Here is a 22,118-nt window from a genome sequence, read left to right as displayed (position 1 = left end):
ATACTAACTCGATTCAAGCTTGGGGTACCTTTAGATAGAAGAAGGATGGCATGGTCGATGACTACTCTCCCCACATTGGTGACCTGTGGATGTGATATGAACTACGCCTACATCGAAAGTAACGCCCAATTTGATAGATGGTCCACATTGAGCAGTTGACTATTTGTGACTGAGTCATCCTCTTCCTCGCGCTGTTGCTTCTCAGACTCATTTACACGCACAACGGGATCCAGCGCACACTCGATTGCTAATAGAACACACACAACCGTTTGGTCGGGATAGCCTGGGCGGTAGGGCGCTGGGCCCATGTCCGAGAGTTCGTGGGCTCGAACCCCGCCGGCCGAAGACTCCCCGTGTAGTAAAGTGACTGATGCACGTTAAATCTGTCGAGTCGCAAAACTCCTCCATGTTCCCATAACAAATCAATACCTCTGGGGCTACTGGATTGGAGATCGATCGTTCTCTGATTCAGGTCAAAATTACGATCTGTGGATGAATGAATGGAAGTATGAGTGGGTCCGCCCCATAAAACGGGTGTGAAGTTTGGTGTGGCAGAAGTAGTATTTTTGGCCATAGATGGCGCCACTGAAAAACAAGAAACGCACACACTCTGCCTTAAAATTGCTCTGTTTCACCAAGCAGGCTTGCACGTGGTATTAGAACCAACCAACCAACACACACAACCGTGAAATTAAAACAGCTCTCATGACAAACGCTTAAGAACTCGGTGACCTTAATGTAGCTTTCACCACAAGAGTTTGAAATCCAACTTAACACAGCTTAACTTAACTTAACACTGCTTTCCCGGTCTTTCACAAATACGGCTTCTAGTGGTATCCGTTCATCGAATTCTATTCCAGATAAAATTTTGGTATAGGAGTATTGTAACGTAACTACCACTACAATTATTAAAACATCAGTTCATTAGTATATAACGCATGCTAACTTGATTCAGTCTTGGGGTATTTATAGATAGAAGAAGGTTGGCATGGTCAATGACTACTCTCCCCACAAGTATTTGAAAGTAACCGTAAATGAAACACCTTATCTGTCGTATATTAAATGAATAGTGTTTCTCGCGCATAACCGGTTTGCGTACACCAAAGTCAGTTGTTGGTAAATTTCTCGGTTTATTATAAGTATATTTGGTCGAAATACAGTTTTAACTAACAAACATACTTTTTGCAAACTGAATTACAGAATTCTAATTGTAATTTGATATGTATACTTTTTAATTAATATTGATATTTGCTTTTGTAGAATTTGCTCTTACATGACCTGGAATATGAAAAAAATAAATGCATATTCGACTGAGCTGTATATAACGATTTAAATTTTTCCGAAGAAGGAGATAGTTACGATTAAATAGCAAGAAGAATAAAAATTCTGAAATTAAACGTAACATGTATGTTGGCTCAATTAAGAAAAGTAAAAGCAATTTTCTTCCAAATAAAAGAGCCGGAGGTTACCTTCCTCGGGTTGACTAAAAGCTTTTGCAGGCTAGTGCATTTGGATTTCTGACCACCAAAATGTGAATGGTAGAAACAAATCAAAGTTAAATGAATTTACAATCATTATTCAATTAAGTTAATAATTTCGACTAAGTTAGCGTCCACGTTCTGCTCGAAATAAACTAACAATGTATTTTTTATTTATATATTTTGATAGAGTTTAATTTCTAAATCCTTTATTCTTATTCGCTTTAAATTACTTAAGTTATATGATGTACTGCATCAAAAGTAGTTTGTAAACGTTTCTTTTAATTGAATACTATTAGTTGAAAACTTGCGAAACACGCGAGGCCATGAAATTAAACATTGTATTCAAAGATTGAGACTCTTAGGACGTGTATACTCTTCATAGTGAATTAAAAAAGCATAACATCATTTCAAATAAGCAATGTTAATGTGACAAGTTTGATTCAAAAAATAATAATTTTTTTTTACAAAACTAGTATCTTCATTCAAGATTTTATTGTTTAGTTATTAAAATCTATATTGAATTATTGAATCATAAAATTTATATTGAATATTAAAATATATATTGAATACTATTCTAAATCTATGCATATTTACACATATTATTGAAATTCAATCAAATGGGTAGTGAATCAACTAAAACACAAAACAAAAAGCAGATGCAAAATCACATTCTACCAGAAACACGGTTTTATAAAATTTAACATTTGTTAAATAAAATATTTAATTCAAATCTCTTTACTAAATTAAGAACAAATTAACCGGAGACTTAAAAAGAAACACCGCATTTTATAATTAAACAGACTTTTAAATGACTATCAAAAATAATTAATTAATTTTTACACCACGTTTGACAAGTCTTATATGTTTACCATATTTTCTTATTAATCGCATCATTTAAAAAATTTTTCATTGCTACCAAATTATTTTTTCAAAAAAAATAATTTTAATTTGTGTTTGTTTTTACTCAAGCAAAGCAAAAAAAACAATTGTAAAAAATATGTTTATTAAAAGGCAAAAAATTTATGCTTCATAATTCAATGTTTTTTCGTTCACTATTAAATTAAATAATAAATAATTATTAAAAATTAGTTTTTTGCATGAAAAATTATTGTCATCTATGAAATTTCATCATAAGTCAATATTGTTTTAAATGAAATAGTGTCATCAGAAAATTTCGTCAATGGGTGAAATTTTTTTTGAAATTGTTCAATTATTTAGTATATGACCAAAAATGGAAAAAGTGAAATTAACATTTTCATCCAGTTCACTTAACTTAATTAGAAATGTCAACTCAATTAGAAACATTCAACATTTCAACTTAATTAGAAATGTAACGATTTCCAGATAACGCATACCCCTCCTATTTCAAGGCCTCAGAAATACAAATATGTAAAAAGAAATATGTTTATTCAGAGGAAATATGTTTTCGTGTGCAATTTCGTAACTTGATTAATAGTTAACTTTAACTAATTAGAATATTTTAGATCATCCACTGGAACCATGAAGATTGACACTTAGTGCTTGAAATTTCATTTTTTAGTTATAAAGTTACTTAGGATATCTTTTTTCCCCGAACGAACATGAAATAAGACATCCAAGATACACCAAAGAGCCATTACATTATGACCACACTGCTAATAACATGTAGGACCACCTTAGCCCTCAAAACTGCTAGCACCCTCCGTGGCATTGATTTCACAAGGTGATGATAGGTAGTCTGAGGTATCAGGTACCAAGCGCTCACCAACTGGTCCTGCGATGCCTTCACATTGCGAGAGGGTAGCGAGGCAGCACGAATTTTGTTTTCCAAGTAGGACCCCAAATGCTCTATTGGATTAAGATCAGGTGAATTTGGGGGTCAAGACATGACTTGAAAGTCACTGGAATGTTCCTCGACGATTCGACCCTTATCACATGCTGCATTATCCTGTTGGTAAACACCATCCCCGCAGGAAAAACTGTTGCCATGAATGCTTTGAACCTGGTCTGCAACTATGTTCAAGTAGCTTACAGACGTCAGGGATTGTTCTATGAGGATTATGGGTCCTAATGTGCCCCATGAAAACATTGCTCCTGGGCAAGAAACCATGAAAATCTGGGCGAGCCCATTGTTATAGATGGAGGGTGGTTATAGTGTAATGGCTCTTCGGTGTATGTTGATTGTACACTGGCTCAATTTTTTTTAACTCTTACGTAGAACATGATAGTGCCTCATAGATAAAAATATACTCAATTCTGAACAAGAACACTTTAAAATGTCTGAGAAACTGTTTGCAAGTTAAATTGTAAGTTTTTTTTGAGCTGTTAAGGTTTGCGCCACTAGAAAACTAAAAGGAAAAAAAAAAAAAGAATAACAAAGTTTTCTAGATAATATAAGGCTAAAATTTTTTTTTTCAAAAATATTTAAACTGGACTAAAAAATTTAACGTCACAAAATAACTTTCCTTATTAATAAAAATATGCATTTACCAGAAAATGCTTTGTTAACTGATATTTAAATACTGAGTCGAATTACTGATGCAGTTGCTATTTAAATTAGAGAGTATTATATTGTATTAGAGTAGACATTTATATTACTTGTAGCTATAAGCGTCTAATTTTAAAAAAAATTAAGTCACTCGTACGTAATGCATGTTCTTGCTTGCATTTAAAATATTATCACTAAAAATTTAAAAATTCTTCACACAAAAATTAAAAAATACAATCGTTTGAAAGGAAATGTAATGAACATGTTGAACACATTTTGAACTTTTTTCTCTTTAGATTTCATTTGAAATTTATGTAATGCAGTGTAACCATAATTACTTTAAATAAATATTATTGAAATTGAAAAGTTACATGAATAAATTATATAATAGTTTAGCTTCGCGACTTAAATATGTTTTCTTAAGTTGCAGTTGCTTTGAAATTTTGTTTCAAATAAGTATTTCAAAGTAAATAGTTTAAGTAACGTATTACAAACGCCAGTTTCTGACTATTTGTTTTATCTCAAGAGCTTAGTGGAAAATATAGATCGAATTACCTTGAATTTATCATCGTCGTTATTAAATATTGTGACTGCAATAAGCTGTTTACGAAACGTATTTTGTCATTTAAAACTATTTTGTTGCATTACCTTGGAAAAAAATAAGTTATATACATCTGATGATAACATGTTTTTAATATCAAACTTTTGTGCTGTTTTCACTAAGCTCTTCAGTTAGAAATTAAGTAGAGCCTATTGTGAAGAAAATGTTATAATCTCTAATATGCACATATTAAGTATAAACGATTGATATGAGATAATCCAGTGTGAGTAAACAATAAATAACGTGCCTACATTACAGTTAGTTAAATATTAGGTAGACAATGACTAGAGCCTGTAATTTTTTTTAATATCAATTTGGGATCTGAAAAAAAACGATCAAAATTTTATTCAATGCAATAAGGCCTATAATTTTTATTTACCTTCTTTGGATGTGAAAATATTGAAATCCAGAAACCATTGCTTTCTTGGTGTAAAATTTTGCTTATATCTCATTTAATAAAAGGAAGGACAAAAATTTTATTATGCAAAGTATTGAGAAAACTCTTTATAACTTATGCTTCTAGTGATGATTTTGCTGATGAAGGACGGAAAAGCCTTAGGATAAAATCTCAGAACAGATAAAATCGTTGACAGATAAAATCTCAGAACATCTTTGTCAACAACACCTGGTGAAAAGGACATAGCTTTGAGTTGTATAAATTTTATAAGGCTGAAGATGTTATTTATTTATTTAAATAGAAAAAAAGTACGATGATTGGGACATCTCCCGAGAATGATTGCGAAACGAACAGCTCAAAGGGTCTTTAATGGAAGTGCTTTCATCATATTATTCGAAGAAAAATTCAAAAAATCAAAAGATGGGTGGCATAGCCGAGGAATTTATTTTTGAAAAAAAATTGAGATTTTATGGAAAGTTGGGAGACGGGGTAAAATCATTTGAAGAAGGTCAAAGTCCAGAGAGGGTGATTGAAATGATGATGAAACAAGTTTTTTTTCTCTATATCTTATAAGCAAACTAGTCACCTTTAGCGACCAGCTCGTTTATAATTGTGTTAAAATTGAGCTAGGTTTCTTCACATCACTAAATACAGAGCCGCATCGCTCATCGAATTTGTTGAAATATAATTTTTTCTCGTCTACGTCTTTTACTTAATTTAGATTTACTATTTGTTTATGTATTTTATTGTAAGCGTGGTATATTTTTCTTTCGTGTACCTGGCAACTTCGATGCATAATTACTTTGTTTCGTGGCTGTATTTGTGTTAGGTAAGAAATATACAGTGATAGAATTGAAATGTTTGAGAAAGAGTCTTTGTCAAAGAATATGGAATGTGTCACTTGAGAGAAATGATACTTGACGGGCTTGGTTCACTCGAAGTAGTATGGAACAAACATTTGCTAATGTAAACAAATGCAAACATTATTGATTAGTTATGAATAAATTATCTTACTTGTATATGGGTAAGGAATCTAAAAGCTGAGACATCTCTTCCATGTAATGCAATCCAGCTTCTCTCGCATAGATCTTAGGGATAAGACTTAAAGGGCATATGGTGACAGCAGGAAATTCTAGTTCTTTTTCAACAATACTCTAAAAATTAACACACATGTTTTCTAGTAAACTTTATTGAAATTAAACAGTAATGGTAACTATGTGAATAAAAACTTTCATACACCCATATATTATTTCAATACTTGTGGAAAAATTAAATGTCTTTTAATATAAGTTATTTATATTTCTGGCACTCATAGAACAAAAAAAAAGAAAGGCATCATATAAGGTAGTCAAAAGAGTTTGTAATTAAACTTTAAGGAACGATCGATGAAATTTTAAACAGAATTGTCTACAGTTTTATTTATAACAATGGCTAGAACTAAACCAATGGCTGGAGTCAAACCAATGCAAAAAACTCATTTTTCAAGCATCTGTTCCGAACAGATTAACAAAATTTTTCAACGATTTTTTGGATTATGGGCTTAAATTGCTCTTTGTTGTCGATGTGCAAACCCCAGCACAAACGATTCCTGAATTACCAGATATTCGACATGGCGTTTTGACACAAAGGCAGACGAAATATTGAGTGATCAAAAAGAAAGGTGAAAATTTTTAAATAAATCGGTCTGAAAAATCAGTTATTCAAATTTCATGCTTTTCTAGAGTCCCAATTTCCAGATTTTAAAATTTTCGTGCTTTTTAAAGTGAAAAGTGCTTTACGAATACTAATGCCTTATGAAACTGTAGAGAACTATAGAGACTTTGGGAGAAAAGCTTACATCTTTATATACCTGATTGACAAATGATAATTTAGCGAATATGATTTACGCTGTAAGGTTAGAGATGCGCGAATTTCTCTTTATTAATATTTTCCAAACCCAACTTATAGTTTCTTGGCTAAAGTAATTACCACTCGTCTTCTTTGACCTGTACCAGGATATTAACCATACATATCTAAAAATATTTTGTGTTTGGCTTCTTTCTGACTCTCGTTTCTAAGAGCCAATTTTTTAAGAGTCAGGCAGTTTGAATACTTGACAGTTTTGATTTTGTTGAAATTTTCATGACATGTTCTTTATGTAAAACAATTATAGGCTTGTTTTTGTGGGCGATGATTTGAGGGCGAAAGTGAGGATTCTCTGGAATTTTGTGAAAAACACTTCCATTTACACGAGTAAGTACTTTTTGTGAAACGAGTGAATGACAGAAATGATACTGATTTTATGTTTTATTACTTCCACAGTAATTATTAAGATGTATATGCTTTCGTGTCAAAGGTCATTCAAACTAAAACTAAATTAAACTCAGTGGTGCGACAGCCCATAGAGGGCCAAGGCCTACTGTGTCCATCTCTGTTTTCTTGACCTTGGCTCTGGGGTGCAGGAGCAGATGTTCCGGTTTGGTAATCAGCCGAACTCGAAACCCCCAGTGTTTAGTTCCCTAGCATGCTTGGTACTCCCCTGCTTGCACTCAACCAAGCATGCTTGATACTACTGGTCATTCAAACATTTTCGAAAAAAGAAACTTTTCTTAGACTTCGATAGTTAAAATCTACTAGTGCTAAGGATGAACCACAAAGCTATATGTTTCTATGAACTTATATTAATGAGTAGTACTAAAAGATTCAATATTTTTGTACTGCACATCTGGTGTGACCTTAATAAAGCAAGAAACTGAAACTTTACGCAAATTTTAAGGTCATTAACTGCCTCCGCCATATTTCGATGAATATGGAATTTGTTGGAAAAGAAGCCTTATGTATATCAGAAACAGAATCAATTCTTAAAACTATGGCTTCTAATTTAACTTCTATATCATACGGCTTTAAGCTTTGAGGTTCGTGCCTGATTAAAATAGTTATGTGAAATATAGTTAGGTGAAAGTAGTTATATCAAGTTGGATGCAATGAATGGATACAGGATACAATGGATGCAAGTAGGATATGGAGGGACCGAAATGCAATGGATTCATGTACCATGAATGCTTACTTTTAATAGAAGATCTAAATTCTTACTTTTGATCTCATAATGGAGGGGTATGCAAGGTATTCTTTGAGAACCCTGTAAGTCATTGTAGCCATTCCCATTGCGGTCAAAATTATAATTACAAACCAGATCGTCCGTCTTGCCGGAGAAGGTGCTTTTACCACGTGTGATACTCCTGCTGCGGAAAGTCTGTTGGCGACAAAATCTGCTAACACATTTAACTGTTCAGAATGCTTCTTTCGCCTGAAAATATTTTTTAGATCCAAAAGAAGTTATTGTTGAATGACTTTAAATTGTCATTCGAAAGTAACAAACTGAAACTGATCATTTTTAATTTCTAGTCTGAATTATAATGAGTTTTTTTATTAATTAAAATATGAATGAAAGCAATACTTTAAAAATCAGAATTTTTTTATTTATTTTCTAACATTAAGATGCTTTTTTTGTAGTCGAAGGGAAAAAAAACAAGTTTTCTGAAACCATATTTTGAGTGTTGCTATTTTTTCTTTTTTTCATTCATTGTCAAAATTATCTTTCGTTATTTCCTCCTTTTTTACCAGATTTTGGTTTTTTACATTTCATATTGCGGGCACGTGTTTGGAGAGAATGTAGAATAAACAATGTTCAATTTAAACGCGCTGGTCACCTAAACAGTGTTTGTTAGCATGTTTAATTCCTTCTCGCGTTCAATGTTTTTGCTAAAAGGATGTTATTTGTTTATAGTTTAATGTGTAAAGGATAAAGTTACTGGGAATTGAAATGATTTTTTTTAATGTTAATCCATCAATCACCTTGCGACAGCTTTGAGAAGCTTTTTAAAAATGCATAACCTCAGTGAAATTAATTTTTCGTCCTACAATTTTCATTAATTATTTTAAAGAATTAATTTCGTTCGAGTTTTGTAATTGGCAGCACACTTAGGCATTTGCTTGTTAGTAGAAAGCCTTTTCTAAAATCTGACAACTAAATTATTTTTCACAAAATGATTAAGGGACTGATTACTTTGTTAAATTTCTTAATAAATATTTTATTTGAACTCGACAAGTTCATTAATAAATACAATTGTAAAAGTCATATCTTAAATCTTTTCGGCTCCTTTCAGGGAAGAATTTTTCTAAAATTTAGATATTTTTCAACTTTCTCAAACAAAGGAAAATGATTTCAAACAAATTTTCTTCAATAGTTTTCCAGTTGATTTCACGACATTTAATGTTCATTTGCAGTACGCTAAATAAACAAGGTGAAAAATCAGAATTACTTTTGATCAAATGATTGGATTTTTACATTCTAGGACTCAATTTTGATAATTCTTAACTTTATAAATACTTGTGAATTAGTGCAAGCGATATTTTAAATTAAGAAATAATGTAAAAAGATATTTTCTTTCTCTGAATAAACATATCCTTTTTTCGCCAATTTTGGATTCTTTACCCTCAAAATGCAAGTAGTAGTAGCAATCTGGAAAATATGACCCTAATAGTTTTGGCAAGAGAGCAGTTGAAAGTTTAGATTCCTTAATAATATTTCATTTTATAGCGTATTTCACCAAAGATGTCGTATTTTTAATTTTTCCCCAAGAACAATTCAACCAATGTTTTTCAAATTTTGAATTTTGCTATTATAGACCACTCAAATTTGCTTTCTTTACAATTAAGAGTTTTTCGTTCATTTTTAAATTAAATAATTAAGAAAATAAACAATTATAAAAAATAGTTTTTACGCTGAATTATATTTTGATAATTAAGTCTTATAACAGCGTGAATTCTTTTTTTTCGTGATATTATTTTCAGTGACATGGCGAAATACTCATAAAGGAAAATAAACATTTAGGGTCGATTACTCTTGTGTTTATAAAATATTGGGGCCAAAATATTCCAAATTACATTTGCTCCTCTTATATTTTAAGTGTCAAAAATATGATGCGTGAAAAAATATATAATTATTTAGAGAAAGTATATCTTCGCTTTTGATTTTGCAATTTTGAATGTCCTCCGCACTAAATAATTGATTTACTAAAATGTAGATCACCTACATTTTAATAAGCTAATAAGGGCTTATTAAATGTAAAATGCTTTTAGTCCTGGCGTGTGAAAATTCTATTATTAGATCAAAACCTATAAGACTATATGTAAATTTTTTATTTTATTTTACGCACTGTATATGTTTAATTTTAAAGAAACCAACGTGTTCGTTAAGATATTAACCGTTTAAGCGCTATTTATTCACTTTTTTCCATCATGTCATTTTTTCAAAAGAAAAAAAAAAGCCCTGGTAACTTAACTATTTAGGTGTTAGCATCTATCTTGGATAAAGAAGATATTTGTGTCTACTAAAATATATTCACTATAACAAAATCTATATTATTTTCTGAAGTCATTCATTTGTCAACGTTCTATACCTAATTTGTAGCTGAAAGAACAAATAAAATATGTTTCTTAATCAATTAAAAACGTAGTATCATTTTACCACGTTTATATTAACTTGCCTTCGTGTGTGTCGGTTCCGGTGGAATTTTGTAATCGATTTTAAACTAACTTCCCGACTAGCTACAAACTTCAAATTTGACACATAGTTCAGAATTGAATGACAATGTATGAAAATGAAGAGAAAGAAGACGTACAAAGTAAATTAAAATTTTAAAAAAATTAATATCTTCGCGATTGTCTTTTGTGTCGTTTCGATTATTTCAAATTAGTGTCATATGTCAGGTGAAAAGTTTTTTATTGTCGGAGCATTTTTATTGTCTGAAAAATCACGTGGTAGGATCCAGTTTTTCCTCATTCATTTCCAGATTGTTTTGGTTGTCATCAGCCTAAAACTAATAAAAGTCGTAAAGGTATTGTTTTTCTATAAAGATTTTTGCATCCCTAATTGGGTATACTATAGCCTACGTCACAGATCGTGTTATTCCTACTAAATTTAACTAGTAAACAGCATTTTCTGCGAACCTGATTTCTAGCAACAAGTAAAAGCAACAAACGAAGTGTCTTGTTTATAAGTCGCTACTCGCCAGGTTGAAATTGTATTAGTCTAGTTCCTTTGGAAATAATTTATATTGTTGTTTTACCGAAGTTTATGAATTTAGTGAGCATATTTAAAACTCAGTTTATTAATTAAACTAAAAGGTAAATGTTATTCCTAGTAAGTGGAAGTAGTTGTGCTTTTTTCATATTATACCCAATTTAAAATTAAAGTTCTATTAATTTAGTAGAGGTCTTGTAGTAGTCTTGACACGATGACGAAAGAGACAGCCACTCAACGCAAGCGACAACTGGAGAAACAAAAACAAAAGCGGTTAGAGACGCTTCAACAAGAATCAGAAGCAGATACGTTTGCAAGATTAGCTAAACGGCGTAAACAAGCAGCAGAAGCTCCAAAAAATCAGCGTGTTGTCGGACGGAGTGAAGATAAACAACGAATGGCTCAAGGAATCAAATCGCTTGATCCCTGATTCAGGAGCCGGAGAGTCAATTCAGGAATATGAAGAAAGACTAAAACGTCGACGTGAGACTTATGCTCAACGGGTATGGTAAAAATATAATTGAGGGTGCCCCTTAGCGAAATTGGCGACTTATGTTTGGCGCCATTCCTGTTTGTGCGGAACACCGTGGTAACAGAAATGGAGGCCAAAACGTAACGATATTTTTAAATAAAACACTGTAAAATTTCAACAAAATATCGGCCAAAACTTTATAAAATTGCACCCAATATAAGCAAAATTAATAAACCCAATAAAATGCATTTTGAATTGAAACAAAAATTAATGGAGTAAGCTTAGCTTCATTAAGCTTGAATATCACCAGATTTAGGTGCACAGAATTCTCTAATAGCAGTTATATATTGTCTAAATTAATCATGAATAGAATCTGTGTACCTCCATCGCCACATAAATTTGGCGAAATACGAATCGAAAATGGCGTCTGTGTTACCGGACTGGCGGTGATATTTTTTTCTAAAGTCCCTTTTTATGACTGCCCACATACCTTCAATCTTGTTGACTAGAAGCAAAAGTAATTTTACCAACCGGTATCCAACGTAGAAATAATGGACCTTTAACATTACTTATACCGTTGAACATTTAAAAGTAACGCTAAAATCTAAACCAATCAGAATCACGATTGGGTTTCAACATCGCCCAGCTTGGCGATCAACCGTGATCACAACTTGGCGAGAATCAATGGGCACCCTCAAATATAGTCTACCCGGGCAGATTTCTACTCAACCATAGACGCTTATTGCGACAAGTGCTATATGATATCATCCAGAAGAAATGCTACCCTAATCAAATAGCTAAATATCGTTTAACGTCAGCAAAGCCATACTTGCCACCGGAACTTGTCTCTAAAAATGATTTGTTTGTATGCTATCGATGCAATACGCACTTGAAAATCTCAAAAAGTCATACTCCATCTAAGGCGTATTGGAATAACTTGCTACCAGATGATATTTCTGGTGAAATTGCAGCAGTAACTGAACCAGAACGACATTTACTTCACCGCATCAGTCCGTACATCAAAGTTATTAAATTTCCAGGCAGATTTGGCCAATACGGTTTTAAAGGACACGCCACATTATTTGCTTTCGATATCTTTGAAGTAAATGAAAAACTGCCTGAAATGCTTCCTCGATCGAGCTCAGATGTAGGAATTATTGTAGTGACTGAAACTCTGCAGAACTTAAATGTAACAAGAGACTAACATATCACCAGATCGAGTCTACAAGGCACTTGATTGGCTTATTGCAAATAACACACTCTCTAAAGATGTAATAGTAAATAGATTTGCTCGATTAATTATACAAGATGTTTTTCGCGTTATTCCGGTTCTGTCAAAAGGACCAAACGAACCTGATGACCAAAATGGTGATTCGCCAGCTCGTAGTGCTCTCCAACGAATAACCGACCTAACACACTAAAGCTGTTTAGAAAATATTCAGACAAGACAGAATAGTGCAGCTGATATAAATTGGATTGTAATTTTTTTTCCAGGCAAAACAAAATAACGGTTACACCTATTTTAAAAGCACTTTCAGTTTCCTGAAATTTTATATCAAGCACTTATATCAAGCACTCTTCCTTTGCGAATAGGCTTAGAAATTTTTTTTCCCTCTTATGTTTCAATTTTATGAAACATAAGAAGGATCCATAGTTTGACAACCAATTAAACAAACTTCAAAAATCAATACTCCACTTTTCTGAATAAATAATCTAAATAAAGAAATAGATTTTTAAAAACCACGTTTTTGTAGTGAAGAATAATAATTGAAAAATAAAAATTTGAAAATTATAATTTAAAAAAATTTAATTTAAACACAAAACTAAAAAGCAGAAAATAAATAATCTAAATAAAAATATATCTTTTTAAAAACCACGTTTTTTGTAGTGGAGAATAGTAATTAAAAAAAAAATTTGAAAAAAGAAAAACGTGGGGCGCATGAAATACATAACAGTAATGTTATATTAGTGTGTGTATGTGTGCTCATGAGAATATGTGTATGTATATCTGTGATTGTAATTATATCTGAATGTGTATGTGTATGTGGAATATGTTTGTGTATATGCATATGCATGTGGATGTATATGTGGCTGTGCATATGCATGAGTAAGAAAATGTGTATGTGTATATGTACTGTTATGTATTTCATGCTCCCCACGTTTTTCGTTTTTAAATTTTTTTTTAATTATTATTCTCTACTACAAAAACGTGGGTTTTAAAAATATAGATTTTTATTTAGATTATTTTCTGTAAAGACACTTTTTCCATTATTGCCGAATGTGAGCTCGGCAAGAAAACGGATAAACAAAATCTAATAAGAATGAACTCAAATTTCGAAAGTTTGTTTTTAAACAACAAAAAATAATTTTGTATAACATAATAATGTATAGCAGAAATTTATATTAAAAATTGTGGTTTCATTACAAATTGTTTTGCTCAATACTCAAAATTAAAATTATTCGTAGTATTGGATAAACTATAAATCAGGCAAACATGTAATAAAAACAAATCTTATATTACCTGTTTACAATTATTTGGTCTTTCTTTTTACAGCTGTATGATTTCCGAAAATTTTTGAATTTGTTTTTCATTTTTTTAATTGTTAAGTAACTCAGTTCAAATTACATCATATTTCTACAAACATTAGAGGCTACTACTAACCTAGCAACCTATTCCTACAAATCTAAGATAGTTCAATAAAATCAGCAGGAAGCGAAAATATTTTATGCATTTTGCACTTTTTTTCTTAAACACCTCACGAAAGCTTTTAATACCTTCTACAGTATTCAAAAACTATAATAATAATAAAAATATTAAAAAACAAAAGCAAAAAAGAAAGTTCTTTACATCTTAAGCAAATGTCACCTAAACAACAGCTTTTAAAGTTTCGCCAAAAGAAATAAGAGTGCCAAGAGAATAAGTATTACAAAGCAGAAATATTTAGTGGTTTCATTAAATATATTTTATGTTTACAATTATGCCCACATGCACAAAGACGTTGCTAAGAAACTTTAATCAACAAGATATAAAAAAATATGTGTCTCCTTTGTATTTGTTCTTGCTGATGGATTTACACACAGAAGCCCCAGTTTGTAAAATGGATGCTGATTTCTCAAATTATATTACTTTAATGACAGAACCTTTCTTCAAAAACATTCTAGTATGTAAATATACCTGAGATGGCAAAGTGATAAAATACATATTGATCAATTTTAGTTTTTTGATAAATCGTTTTGAACTTGTAAAGAAAAAGCGAAAACACCATAAGTAATTAATGTATCCAGGAAGAGAAAACGAATTATTATTTTTCTGGAATAAGCAATAAATTTTATATTGAAGTTTTTAGAAAATTCGGAATTTTTTTTTATCATGGTAAAACTCTTCTTAAGCTTATGTAATTCCTTTTAGCAATATGGTGTTTTTTTATTTTTTTTAAAGGAATTATTAAGTAGTTTTGGATCGATAAGTTGGGATAACGTTTTTGGCATAAATAGTTATTAGTTTGTTTTCTTTCTGCGTGACGGGCTTGTTAAAAAACAGAGAAGATAATAGAAAATAATGATTGAAATATGCATGCAGAATCGACAAATAAACTTTACTTTTACGTTTCAAAAATGTTTTTAATCTCCCGAACACGTATTACTTTATTATGCTTTCAAATAGGTTTATGTGGTGTTTTATTGAAAGTAAAACATTCTTTTAACACACAAAATATTTATAGGTGGTTTCGATAAATGTTTCAAATATAAACATAAATAGGATCCATACAATGTTAAAAAATATGTAATTTAACTCTCATTTATAATATAATTTTACGAACTAAGCCCGCTTTATCAGCTAACCGGTAGAGTTTCTTAAATTTATGTTATTAGAGTATAACTGAAGAGTACTAAAATCAATTTAGAACTGTTTATGCGTAGAGTCCGTTTATACATGAAGAATGTTCTAATATACACCGAAGAACCATTACTTTTTGACCACCCTGCTAATAACATGTAGGACCATCTTTAGCCCTCAAAACTGCTAGCACCCGCCGTGGCATTGATTCCACAAGATGCTGATAGGTAGTCTGAGGTATCTGGTACCAAGCGCTCACCAACTGGTCCTGCGATTCCCTCATATTGCGAGGGGGTAGCGTGTCAGCACGAATTTGGTTTTCCAAGTAGGACCACAAATGCTCTATTGGATTAAGGTCAGGTGAATTTGGGGACCAAGAGACATGACTTGAAAGTCACTGGAATGTTCCTCGAACCAATCCATGACGATTAAACCCTTATGACATGGTGCATTATCCTATAGGTAAACACCATCCCCCGCAGGAAAAACTGTTGTCATGAATGAGTGAACCTGGTCTGCAACTATGTTCAAGTAGCTTACAGACGTCAGAGATTGTTCTATGAGGATTATGGGTCCTGATGTGCCCCATGAAAACATTGTTCCTGGGCGAGAAACCATGAAAATCTGGGCGAGCCCATTGTTATAGATGGAGGGTGGTTATAATGTAATGGCTCTTCGTTGTATATATCCATGACTTTTTTTCACTGTCAAGTACCTTCAAATGAACGATTATCAGTGACGTCATGAGAAAATGCTTTACTTTCTATGCTAAAATCATGATTAGTAGTAGGCTCTGCCCCCTGATTTCTCAAACTTGGCAACCTCCAAAGATAACTGTGTGTTGTTTAACTTTCGGATCTTGTATTTCATAAACTATAAGTTTACGGGTGATTCTTAATTTAATGTTTAATATTATTTTACAGACTTTTTCTAGTATCTTTCCTCCTGGCCTTTAACGGTATTTTCGTATGGATTTTTTTCTGAGTAATATGTGCATAAATTGTTTGAAATAAAATGTTCCTGAGACATCCCTGAAAGGGTTTCAAAATAACCGTAAAAAACTTGGAATATATCTCAGGTAGTCTAACTATCAGAAAAGCTTTGTTAAGCATAAGCAGATGGGGTTCGAATTGTATGAAACTCAAAATGTAAGATGGAAAGAAACCCATTTAGTAGCAAATGATAAAGTAGACATCAATGTTTAACATTGCTTATAAATTATAACTTCAATGCTTATATTATTTAATATTCTGTGTTTTTATGTATTTCCCTTTTGTTTTTTGTAACTAATTTTCGCAATTTTTTTTAAATTTTTAATAGGCATATAATACTGATAGAGGAAATTATATGCTTTCATGTTAAAACCGTTCCGGCTCTCTTGGATAAAATCTTCAATTAAGACTCCCCGTTGAAACATAAAGTTATTTTTTTCTAAAAACATTCTTCTGTTTGCTTATGCTTATTATTTCCTTGCCTCAAAGATGTGCTTCGCTATTCAATTGAAATTTCTGCGAAAACCCAAATCTGTTTACTCAGATACGACTTTTTGAAGAATATTTTTAACTTAATTGCAATAATCATTTTTGTTTTTTCAAAACACGGTTTTGTAAATTTAACCGTAGTTTCAAAATTCTGTTTACTAAACTTTTCATAAATTATGCAGCTCTCTTATGTACCTTTTATAAATTATGCAGCTAACTTTTGCGACTTCATAGACTATTCTATGTTTACTCTTTTTTCTCACACTTTCACGCATTTAAATTTGTTTGCTATTGAAGATTTACCAGAATTGATAAAAACGCTTCGGTCTAATATTATCTTGCAATCTTAAATTCCTAGATGTATACATAATATTACTTAAATTTGTTGACAAGATACAATTCTATGTTACATTTTAAATGAGAAAGTAAGTTATTTATTCTTGGAACTATTCAAGCTTCGTATCAAGTATTTGGTAGTTCAGCAATTATATTCTGTTATAATTGTTTATCGTATATTATCTTCTTCATATTGCCATAGTATTTATAAGGCAGAATTAAATGAATATTTATAAATGTAGTGAAAAATTATGTTTATAAATACATGTTTATATCTCATCATAATTGTGAATAATCATAAGACAATTTTGTTTTGTATCAGACTTCAGCTGTAAAATAGTTTTAAATAGCCATTAATATCTAAGCAATTTTAGATATTTAAGTTTTGTAAAAAAAATTACTTCTGAGTGAACTGATAATATTTATTAACAATTCTTCATACTCTTTTCATATGTTTTTAAATAAAATAGTAAGAAACACAAACTCAGTGTCACGACAGCCCATAGAGGGCCATGGCCTACTATGCCCATCTCAGTTTTCTTTACCTTTGGGCTCTGGGGTGCAAGAACAGATGTTCCGGTTGTGTGGGCGGCTCAACGCGGAACTCCCAGTGTTTAGTTCCTAAACCTGTTTGGTACCCATTTTATCAACCCACTCAATTGATAAAAGAGTGAATCAACCTTGTCCGGTCAGGGGTTTGAACCAAATACCTATGGCACGACAGCGTGAGGTGATACCACTCAGCCACCGGGTTTTAGAAAAAAATTTAAGAATGAAGCCAAAAAATTAATTGAACCATTTCAATTTTATCTGAAGACTCACTACCAGGCAGGAATAAAAATGTGTATATTAGAAGAGAAAGAAGTTGCATCTACATTAAAAACTTCCTCAATCCAAAATAAAAAAAATTGAACTGAAATTATTTTTGCTTTATTCTTTACGTTAAGGCTTAAGTGCTTGATAATTTTTTCAAAATATATTTCAAGTAGAGGCTGAGAAACGTTAGAAATACTTCACTTGTGCAACACTTGTAATCATCATCAGCATTGGCACGACAGCCCTTTGTGAGCCTGAGCCTTCCTCAGAAGCTTTTCCCATTCTGCCCTTCTCCCAGCAATTGTTTTCCAGTTCTTTACTTTTAGGATGGCAAAATCCTCATCCACATAGTCTTTCCATCTCTTTTTGGGCCTTCATCTTGGCCTTTTATTGGAGGGGGTTGCATTAAAGACTCTTAATACTGTTCGTTGTGGGCTCATTCTCACTACTTGCCCGGTCCATCTCATTCTACTTAGTTTAATAGATTTAATGATATAATCACTGTTTAAGATCTCATATATTTCAAAATTATATCTTTTTCTCTAGTTGTTGTTATCGAGGATAGCTCCAAAGATGGTTCGTAGTACTTTCCTTTCGAGGGTTGCTAATAACTTCTCTTCCCTTTTTGTTAAAGTTCATGTCTCTGAAGCATAAGTCAAAACTGACTTGATTAATACCTTATAAAGTAAAATCTTCGTCTTTCTTTTTATTAAGTGAGATTTCAATAATGATCTTAAATCGCAGCGATTGGCTGCGATTATTTTTTTTCTGATTTCAGGATTGAAGTCATTTTGATAGTTTATTTCTGATCCTAGATAAGTAAAATTTTTTACAGATTCAAATTTAAAAGAATCTATTTCAAACAATTTAGGGATGGTTTCCATTGTACCATAATACATGTATTTTATTTTCTTCTCATTCACTCTTAAGTTCATTTTTCTAGCTGATTTTTCCAGTGCCAAAAAATTTTCACTCGGTGCAGTCCTAGATCTTGCGATGATGTCTACATCATCGGTGTATGCCAAAATCTGCACTGATTTATTAAATATAGTACCTGTAGTATTTAAGCCAGCATCTCTAATAACTTTTTCTAAGGCTATGTTAAACAGAAGACGCGCTAATGCATCTCCCTGTCTAACTCCATTAAAAATTTCAAAAGAAGTAGATATTTCCCCTTGAATTCGTACCGTTGAAATGGTTTCAGTGAGTGTGAGCATTACAAGTCTGATTAATTTTGATGGAATATTAAAATCAGATAGGGGCTTCAATTGCTCAGTCCTATTAATACTGTCATATTCCGCCTTAAAATCCTCACATAAATGATGGGTCTCTATTCCAAATTTTCTACATTTCTCCAAAGTTTGTGGTAGGATAAAGATTTGGTTAACTGTGGACCTTCCTTCGCGAAAGCCACACTGATAATCACCCAAGACGCTGTCTACAATGGAAGACAGACGTTTAAACATGATATTTGAGAAGACCTTTTAGGCAACGCATAACAGACTTATTCCTCTATAATTGTGACAGTCCAATACATCCCCTTTTTTATGTATTGGACATAAAATACTCAACTTCCATTCAGTAGGCAATATCTCTCTCTCCCAACTAGATAGAATAATTTTCTAGATGTTGTTTACAAAAGCGTTCGCTTCATATTTTAAAATTTCACCTGGGATATCATCTGGTCCTGCCGCTTTATTTCAATTCAACTTGTTGATAGCGTGTTGTACCTCCTCCAGGGTTGGAGTGTCAACCAGTGTATCATTAATATTGCTGAGTGTCATAAAATTTAATTCACTTGACTCATTGTAGTTAAGTAAATGGTCAAAGTGTTCAACCCATCTATCCATAATTTTATTTCTCTCATTAACAATAGTTCCATTTTCATCTTTACAAAGAGAGATCCTAGGTTTAAAGTCTCACCTTTCCTCATTGATGACCCGATAAAAAGCTCTGCTTTCATGGTTGGTCTTGAGAGATTCGACTTCTTTGAATTGGTTCTCCCTGTAAGCGTTCTTTTTTCCTTTATGTATTTTCTTTTCCTCTCTACGTGCACTCCTGTATTCATCAATTGATCCTCTGGTAAATTTTCTGTTAAGCATATTTTTATAAGCTTTATTTTTTTCTTTCATTGACCATTCTATACGCTTCATCAAACCTTACAGTTCTTATTGATCTTATTTTTCCTGCCCAGCAGCGCAGTTGAGAGTATAGAATCTTTTACTTGTTGCCATTCCCTATTTAATTCATCACAATCCTCTTTAACATTAAACTCAATTGAGAGTTGAGTTTCAAATTCCTTACGAACCTTAGGATTGTTCAACTTTTCACAATTAAATCTTATAGAATCGACCCTTCTTGCCTTCTTCACCATTGAGATCTTTTCCCTTAGCTTACAGATCACTGAATAGTAATTGGAATCTAGGTTTGCTCCTCTGTGAGTTTTTACATCTAGAAGATTTGTACGATATCTAGAGCTAATTAATATATGGTCAATCTGATTTCTCCAAGTTGTCTTATGAATGTTCTTACGTTGAAAGAAAGTGCTTCCAATTATCATATCATGAGAGGCAGCGAAACTAATAAGCCTGACTCCATTATCATTTAATACATCGTGTAAATTATAGTTTCCCAAAACTGGTCTAAATTCTTCCTCATGACCAACTTTAGAGTTGAAATCACCCATGATGATCTTCACGTCATATCTTGGACATAATCTAACTCATCATAAAAATTATCTTTCTTCTCATCATCTCCTTCTTCAGTCGGTGCATATACATTAATGACTATACACGAGTCAATAAAACGAATAGTGCAAAAGATGCAAGCATTTTCATGTATGAAAAGTTCTATTTTCGACATGAACACTTTTAACTTCAATCTACGTTAAGAAAAAAAGAATGGTCAAAACTATTTGAATAGAGTGAAATTTTCGCGTTTCTAGCTCTATGGAAGACCAATAAGCTTGGTAAATTTTACCGTAGCTCTTTGGTAAGGATTTTGGAAAAATTAACAATAAAATTTGGTTATATAATAAAAGAAAAAAAATGATTTATGTGGTAAAATTTAGTAATTTCATCATAACTTAGACCATTTTTGTAAGATTTACTTTTTAACTTTGTACTTAGAGCAAAATATGTGGTTATACGAACTATAATTTCGAAAAGGAGATTTTCCGGAAAACTGTTACCATATGAACGGAAAAATTACCAAAATGGAAGGTTTAAATACAGTACATTGTAGTTTTTGTCATCAAAATAACGTTGTTTTCATTTTTACCAAAACTATCATTACCGCTATACTTTCATGTTCAGTTAGTCTCTGTATAGCTATGTAAAGTGTATGCCTAAATACGTATCAAACGAAGAACTTTTTATGCATAAAAACTATCGTAACTTTTTAACTATTTGTTCTATTTACTTGTGTATAGTTTCATTCAATCATTGAATTCAGCTTAATAAAATTCATAGGAAACAATGTCCCCCCTCTTGTTTAGATAGCTATGAGAGATGTGTGAATAGGCACAAGTACATCTCTCACTCTGTATCTATCTATCTATATATATATATGTTTCGAGGTACCGAATACCGATAATGTGGTAATATGTTCACAGTAATATGTTCATGTGTTGATTTATTGATTCTTTTATTTAAACGCATTTATCAACCATACAAAATTATGTACTAAACTGGAAAACACGTAAAGTTTTATTAATTAATTTATTATTTAAGGAAATGTGCTTAAATCGTACCTCCGCCAAATAGTGCCAACTCTGATTTCTAAAATAGCACTGTTGTGGGAACGCTCTTGCTGATAAATTAGGAAGTTTTTTTCACGAGGAAGAATCAAGTCGTTGTGTACGCGTGTTGCGTTTTTATTTATGTTAATCGGTTTTCGAAGTTTTAAATGTAATTTTAGAGCATCCTGAAAAAGGATATAGTAGAACTCATGTAATATACAAAATTTCAAATGCATCATATGTTTATCAACCTATTATGTTATATTCTGCTTGTTTCTTTGTTATATATATATGTCACGGGCAATGTAAATAATTGGGCATTGTTTATAATGCCCGGGCAATTTAAAAAGTGCCCAAAAGGATATGACAAAATGATAAATTATGTTGCAATTATTACATTGCCCGGTCATTATGTATAATGCTAAA

At 31.8% G+C, this 22,118-nt stretch overlaps 2 protein-coding genes across 2 annotated transcripts in view; both read right to left on the bottom strand.

Moving 5' to 3' along the window:
• LOC107449434 (acid-sensing ion channel 4-A-like) overlaps positions 1 to 8,346 on the bottom strand; it is a 76,607-nt gene extending 68,261 nt beyond the window's left edge. Inside the window, exons 1-2 of the mRNA XM_071180508.1 lie at positions 8,019 to 8,346; positions 5,961 to 6,100 (exon numbers count right to left, since the gene is read on the bottom strand). Of these exons, the coding sequence (XP_071036609.1) occupies positions 5,961 to 6,100; positions 8,019 to 8,090 (212 nt within the window). The 5' untranslated portion in view covers positions 8,091 to 8,346. The remainder of the gene's footprint in view (positions 1 to 5,960; positions 6,101 to 8,018) is intronic.
• An 11,759-nt stretch (positions 8,347 to 20,105) lies between these two features.
• On the bottom strand, positions 20,106 to 20,639 carry LOC139425438 (craniofacial development protein 2-like). Its single transcript, XM_071180327.1, has one exon. The coding sequence runs from the start codon at positions 20,637 to 20,639 to the stop codon at positions 20,106 to 20,108; it is 534 nt and encodes a 177-aa protein (XP_071036428.1).
• Between the last annotated feature and the right edge of the window lie 1,479 nt (positions 20,640 to 22,118).

This window comes from Parasteatoda tepidariorum, chromosome 4 (assembly GCF_043381705.1).
Source record: "Parasteatoda tepidariorum isolate YZ-2023 chromosome 4, CAS_Ptep_4.0, whole genome shotgun sequence".
In the NCBI taxonomy this organism is placed as follows: domain Eukaryota; kingdom Metazoa; phylum Arthropoda; class Arachnida; order Araneae; family Theridiidae; genus Parasteatoda; species Parasteatoda tepidariorum.
The sequence above is the reverse complement of the archived record's forward strand: the minus strand, read 5'-3'. Positions and strand labels throughout refer to the sequence as shown.

Bases quoted from the DNA above. Each gene is read 5' to 3' on its own strand.
- LOC139425438 (XM_071180327.1), bottom strand. From the start codon at position 20,639: ATGGGTGATTTCAACTCTAAAGTTGGTCATGAGGAAGAATTTAGACCA.